This window comes from Bufo bufo, chromosome 1 (genome assembly GCF_905171765.1).
Source record: "Bufo bufo chromosome 1, aBufBuf1.1, whole genome shotgun sequence".
Lineage (NCBI taxonomy): Eukaryota > Metazoa > Chordata > Amphibia > Anura > Bufonidae > Bufo > Bufo bufo.
This window is the reverse complement of record NC_053389.1, coordinates 417191809-417199170: the sequence shown is the minus strand read 5'-3', so window position 1 is coordinate 417199170 and position 7362 is coordinate 417191809. Positions and strand designations below refer to the sequence as shown.

The following is a 7362-nucleotide window of genomic DNA, read 5'->3' as shown; positions in this document are numbered from 1 at the left end:
AAAATAATAGCATCATTTCACAGCTGCCTTCTATGGTTCAGTCTGTTCTTCCTGACCAAATGTGTATTTCTGGTAATATGTCAAATGGGATAAATTCATTTTAAATGGCAACACATCAATATTTTATAAAAATAAAAATGTCCAAATAAAGCCCTGAATATCTAATATTTTAAGGGGTCAATCGGAAAATTTCAAGTAATTTCCATATTAGTTTTTGAACTGTCTTTATTTGTACATGTCAAAAAATAAAATGAACAGGTCAATAATCTGTCACTCATGTAGTTCTTAGGCCTAGTTCAGATATATAAGTTGCGCTTGGCGAGTTGTCTTATGCCGGAGCCGGGCACAACTGATATATCTGTACTGCACTTGGGTGCACAGGTCCAGCTTCTATAGACTGATAGTACCGGACAGAAGGCCTATTAGACATCCTGCATCATAAGTGATATGCTGGATGTATCTGAGCTATCCCATAGAAAACTATGGGATCAGTTCTGGCTTCAGATCCCCTCAGGCGTTTCATACTGAAGGGGAACTGAACTGGATTGCTGGATTTATGTGATGCAGTAGCATGATTTGGTATATATATATATATAATATACTTATTTAATTTAAAAAAATTACAAATCAAGCTGAGACCAAATCTAATTCTTTAGGCGTTTGCATGCCTTCCCTCTAGACCTTAGAATAAGGCCTCTTTCACACATTTTTTTTTTTCGTTTACGGGCCGTTTTTTGCGTTCCGTATACGGTCCGTATACGGAACAATTCAATTCAATGGTTCTGCAAAAAAAAGGAATGTACTCCGTAAGCATTCCATTTCCGTATTTCCGTTTTTCCGTTCCGTTGAAAAATAGAACATGTCCTATTATTGCCTGCAAATCACATTCCGTGGCTCCATTCAAGTCAATGGATCCGCCAAAAAAACGGAACACATAACGGAAATGCATCCGTATGTCTTCCATATCCGTTCCGTTTTTGCAGAACCATCTATTGAAAATGTTATGTCCAGCCCAATTTTTTTAATGTAATTACTGTATACTGTATATGCCATACGGAAAAACGGAACAGAAACGGAAACATAACGGAAACAAAAAACGGAACAACGGATCCGTGAAAATGGACCGCAAAACACTGAAAAAGCCATACGGTGGTGTGAAAGAGGCCTAATTTGCATTCAATAAATGTGATGTGTTAAGAGTGAGCTTGCTGAAAAGTTAACACTACTATTTTTACTACTATTTTCTTGTAGGAATCTTTTTTTTTTTTGGCAATTGTACTTTAACATGCAAATGTGCATTATGCAAATACATCCATACTCTACAGAATTGGCGTAAAATAAATGTTTATTTCTCACGTATAATGACCTCAATGCTCATCACTGAGTTTAGGTTTCAGGGGAACTTTCCAAGATTTTCAGCTCAGCAATCTACAAAAATGCATTCTGAATATATGCAAAATGTAACAACCAATACAATATTGCATTTTGTTATGTACACAAACCAGCCTAATGTTAACTAGAGGAGAAAAAAAAAGAAAGAAAATAATTTAATATAATAAAAAAGCATTATTTACAACAAAATGTCAGATGAGTTTTTACTCCTGATCAGTACCTATCATGTCGTGCTCTGGGCCTACAGGCGGCACCAACAGTAACAGACCTGCTGTTTTGCCATGATATTGGCTCCCATGTGGCACAGACCTGACTGGTTTAAATACTGCAGACATTTTCTATGTATAAAATAACCAATGTCGTTTCCGTTATCTTCTAATTATATAAATCTCTTACTTCTCTTTTGTTCTATAGCTTATTGTTTTACAAACGGAACCTGTTTGGATTTCAGAGGCTCAGTGAGAACCATTCTATGACATAAAATTTCATATACAGCGAGACAAAACTGCCAGGAATTCATTTTCTTTATTTTTCAGACTTTAAACATTTTCCCAGTAGTTATGGTCAGCGTGACTCTTTGGGTGAATGTATTTATTGCTAAAGCCTCCTGGGATTAAATAAACCAAATGACACACTTGGATAATCTGAAAATATACTGGTGATGCTAACAACTGAACACTACACAACATAAAAGATGTGGATCTTCTGTTTGCTGGTCTGTCCAGCATGCCAAATTGTCCTTTGTTAACTCTCAGTTTGCATTCTCACACAAAGGGGTTAAAGTCACATCTATTCTTTGGAAGGTGCAGGACAGATTTGTTTGAATGATCTTTCCAGTCTATATAATCCATACCACCACATTTTTAGTGCTTTCTGAATGGCCCCTAGCCAAGTTCTACCATGCTCGGATGCCATGGAGTGCAGATACACTGCTTGCTTGCTGAATGGGTGTCTGCACTGTGTTTAAGTCCCCCACACTAAAATTCATGAAATTATTACTAGCTGAGGTGGGTTGCATGCTTGGCATGGATGAGTAACTGCAGTTGTAACTGCCACTGCAGGCTGGATTACTGTAGTTGGAGTAGGGAGGATAAGTGTTGTAGCTGTAAGGGTTAATGCTGACATTATATGGGGAATTGTATGGAGAGGACTCTCCCAAACAAGGTTTGCCATCTCTCACCAGAACAGGTACTGCTATCCTCCTTGGGGGTGGAAGGCCCACCATTTCCAAAGTCTGATCTTGTCTTTGTCTTTTGCATTTGTACCTTCTATTCTGGAACCAGATCTTCACCTGTGTGGAGGTGAGCTTCAAAACATTGGCTAAATGGTCTCTCTCTGGGCTGACAGATATTTCTGCTGTTTGAATCTCCTTTCCAGTTCATAGACCTGGGCTTGGGAGAACAGCACCCTGGGCTTTCTTCTTTTTCGTTGCCTTGGCCTGTCTGGGTCTTCCAAGTCTCGCTTATCAGTTTCCAAATTTTTCTGCAAAGAGCAGAGATCTGTAAAAATAAAGCAGATATTTGGGAGTAAGATCTAGCTATCAGGGTAGGAAATGAGTACAGGCAAGTGATGTGTTCTAAGCACCTCTCTTATTATATACAGTAATTGAATGCCATAAAGGGTATATGCTATACAATAAACATATAATTTATATTCAAACTATAAGTCTGTCATACATTACATTCACAGTTGAATTTTATTCATTCATTTTTCATTAATTTTCTGTCATTCAATTTTTTTTTTTCATCTGGTTAAAAATAATTGGATCTAATAGAACACTATACATATATATATATATATATATATATATATATATATATATACAAATTTTTTATACATATGTTCTATTACATTACTCTTGTTTTAATCTTGTAGAATACAATGTATTTTTAGATCCAATATGTTAAAAGAAGGGAAAAAAAAGAAAAAAAAGAGACATTATGACTAAGATGGAGAGTTATAATTTTGGCATCAGCTTGCTTCTGAAATAAATAAATAGTATCTGTCCCATTATTACTCTGTTGCAATATGTTCTTCAACATGAGGGAAAACCCAAGAAAATGTAACTGAATGCAATATACATTCCCTATTGTTATATAAAAAGTGCTAAACAATTTTATACTACAATAATAATAAGTGTTTATGATGAGAATACCAAATGTAATAGCAGAATTGATATGAGAGGTTCAAGACTGGCAGAGTGACTCACAATTTTGTAGAGTGTGTTTAAGTGTGATTCACTTATCTGTACTTATTACATAAGTACAGAAACACTTGTGTAGATTTCTGCTGTTTTTGCATTCTGTTCATAATTATAATATAGTCCTAATGGTAGCAGTTGAAGTAATGTTTCCTGTGTACTTGATGCTTAGAAAATTTTTAGGATATTATTATTATTACTACAATAACTATTACATTAACAAAAGCAACAATAATATTGGCAGCAGAACTCTGCCTACAAAATTATTGTAATAGTCTATATATATATATATATATATATATATATATATATATATATATAATTAGAATTATTATAGCAGTGACTATTACATTAACAAAAGCAACAATAATATTGGCAGCAGAACTCTGCCTACAAAATTATTGTAGTAGTAATATTTATATTGAAATTAGTGTAGCAGTAATATATAAGTATATTATTAGAATTATTGTAGTAGTAATATTTATATTATTAGAATTATTGTAGCAATAATATCTTTGTATATTATTAGAATTATTGTAGTAGTAATATCTTTGTATATTATTAGAATTATTGTAGTAGTAATATTTATATTAGAATTATTGTAGTAGTAATATCTTTGTATATTATTAGAATTATTGTAGTAGTAATATCTTTGTATATTATTAGAATTATTGTAGTAGTAATATCTTTGTATATGATTAGAATTATTGTAGTAGTAATATCTTTGTATATTATTACAAGTGTAGTGGTAATATTTATATGATCAGAAGTAGTAATATCCATATAATTAGAATTGTAGTAGCAATATTTATTTATATGATTAGAATTAGTGCAGCAGTAATATCTATTTATATTATTAAAATAATTTAGTAGTAGTAACATAACTTACATCTATATCATTATGCAGTAGTGTATTGGTGTTATTATTGGCGTCATATAACAGTGCTATACAATACACACATACATATTTTTATGCGACTCAGCACATACTGTACACAAGTCTATACCGAGCTACAGATGAGATTTTTAGTTATAAATCGGGTTACCAGTATATAGCTAGATATATCCAGATTGTATTTCTGTTAGAATTATGGCTTTAATTACAAGCACTCCCCAATGCACTAGTTGTTACTAGGCAGTAGGTTTTTACTTGACTTCAATCATCGATCAGGTGGCATCAGCCCACCCTCCCACTAACCACACAATATCAGGTTCCCCTCTTTACCTTTCTTGTCTTCTTTGTGCTCTTTAGAGGAGTCCATTTCCATGTAGTTTTTGACAAAGAAGGATCCAGGGAATGGAGAAGACCCCTTGTTGTTGTCCCTCTGAGACATATCCTCTGTGAGCTCAGAAAGGCAGGGGGTCCCCGGATAAGACTCTTGTTTGAAGCTGGAGAGCATACATGAAGAGGTGTCCAGTCTGGGGGAGATGTCCATGGTAGAGAGGCCACTCTGATGTTGCTCTAAGTTCAGAATGTCTTTGACAGAAAATGGAGTGGAAGTCATAGGGCTGGCAAACATCATGGCACCAACACCAACACCAAATACAGACTCATGTACCCTCCCCAGACCTGAGAACGAGAGAGGGGCGAAACTGGATCCTATTATCCTAGAAGCAACTCATTCCAAGCAGAAGTCCTCACCTAGTAAGTGCTGGCCAGGCTGGGTGAATTACTCTCCATAAGGAAGGAGGAGGAGGCGGGGCCAGAGCGGCCTTCTGCAGCCTCTCATTGGTCAGACCCGTCCCGGTGACGCAAGGTCCCTCACATATAGCCTCACCTAATATAGGCATCCAGCAAAACACATCCACTACTTTTAAAGGGGCTGACATATATCTCCATTAAAGTTACTTTTCAGTACAGAAGTGCATCTTGTATCCTTTTCAGTAGTTCTGATGTCCATGCTGCTCTTGGTTTATCTTCACTTTAAGACATCGTTCCTATTTCCATTGATGAATTTACAGCTAATAAGCTTCAATTTTAACTGGATTTTATTATTCAGATTCCAGGCCTATATGTATTACTATATTATTTGTATTATTAATATCGGTATGAACTAAACAGTACTTTGTTTATGCTTGAAACAGTTCTCTTTAGTGCAAAAAAAAAAAAAAAGTGTATATATATATATATATATATATATATATATATATAGCTGTAATACAAAATGAGTTATTATTGTTTATTATGATGCTTACTACTACTACTATACTACTATGGGACTACTTATGTAGTAGTAATATAGTAGAGTGCTATAAAATGATATAGCAAAAATAAATCAGAATATTTAAATAGCCATTGTCCTCCATCATATTGGATTACATCAATCTATAATTCCTGAAGTATCCCATATCATTTTAATGTGACACAGCAATGGTTATTTCAACTGTTAAAAAACTCCTAGGAACTAGTATTTGGTAGTAGCTGTGGTAGGTATACTCCAAGACTAGATTAACGCTTCCAGTTCTCATTTTGTTTGGTAATATCTTTGTAAATGAAATGTACATAATTGTTATTATTATTCAGGTATACAATCTTGCTATAAGTTAATGAGCAGAGGACAGGCATGTGTTGAGATGATGCAGATAATAATAATATATGATGATGCTTATTTCCAGTGTCAAGAAACTCATAGGAACCAGTAGTAGATAGTACCTGTGGTAGGTACACGCCAGGACTAGGTCATCACTTACAGTTCTGGGCTTGTCTGGCATATGTTTTGTGAGTAAATAGAAATTATTTAGGTATTAATGAGCAGAGGACAGGCATGTGTTAATATGGTTTAGATAATAATTGTAATTATGGGTGGGTAGATAGGCCGATAGACAGAGATAGGAGTATATATATATATATATATATATATATATATGATAGATAGATTCAAAAATATGTATTATCTACAGCAATACATGGTGCTGACTACAGATGTACATGTATGTTGGCCAGTGATGTGGCTACTTCTATACTTGGTGGCCGCAGGTTTATTATCTCAGCCTGAGCATCCAGTAAAGTGGTAACATCCGTTTCAATTAAAATTCTTGTGGAAAATGGATGATAATGCCCTGTAGTATTTGTTAGTGAATCAGGTTCCCTGTCATAGCTAGGCTGACACTTAATAGATGAGTGTGGACAGACGCCTGAAATATGGCTATTTAATGGGCAAATGCAGCCATTATACCACCTACCAGTGTTACTGCTGGGCTGAGCTGGACCTCCTCTGTCTGGATTATAGATTCTTTATAAGTTATTATACAGTGGTGGTTGATTTATGCTTACAGCTAGTATGCAATATCAGATATTTTTAGTATTGGATTTTATTTATATATATTTTATAGATTTATATGGTGTTTAATATTTCTTGTACTGTTTGCTATGCACGGCAGTACTCTGTATTATGACATGCGCTTGTTTTTTCAGTATCATGTATTGTGTATTATGTGTCGATACTTACTCATACATTGTGTGCTCTATGCGGTGCTATGCATCTAGTCTGTAGTTGTTTTGAATTAATATCTATTATATAGCATGGTATTATATTGTGTTTTTATTATACACAAATATACTATGAAATATGACCCTTTTATATTTCTTTTACTCTTTTCACTATTAATTGTCTGTATGTAGTATGGCGGGTTTAGTAATTTAGTAACTTGCATTATGCACTGTTCTGTATATATATATATATATATATATATATATATATATATATATATATATATATATATATATATATATATATATATATATTTGTATAGCTATTTATGCAGGTAAT

The 7362-nt window shown here is 34.0% G+C and overlaps 1 protein-coding gene across 1 annotated transcript; it reads right to left on the bottom strand.

The window, feature by feature from the left end:
* Positions 1 to 1782: 1782 nt before the first annotated feature.
* LOC120987045 (homeobox protein Nkx-2.5-like) lies at positions 1783 to 5226 on the bottom strand. The gene is given in 3 exon segments (XM_040415689.1): positions 1783 to 2733; positions 2736 to 2891; positions 4818 to 5226. Coding segments are annotated over 3 exon segments (900 nt in total). The 5' UTR covers positions 5116 to 5226; the 3' UTR covers positions 1783 to 2287.
* Between the last annotated feature and the right edge of the window lie 2136 nt (positions 5227 to 7362).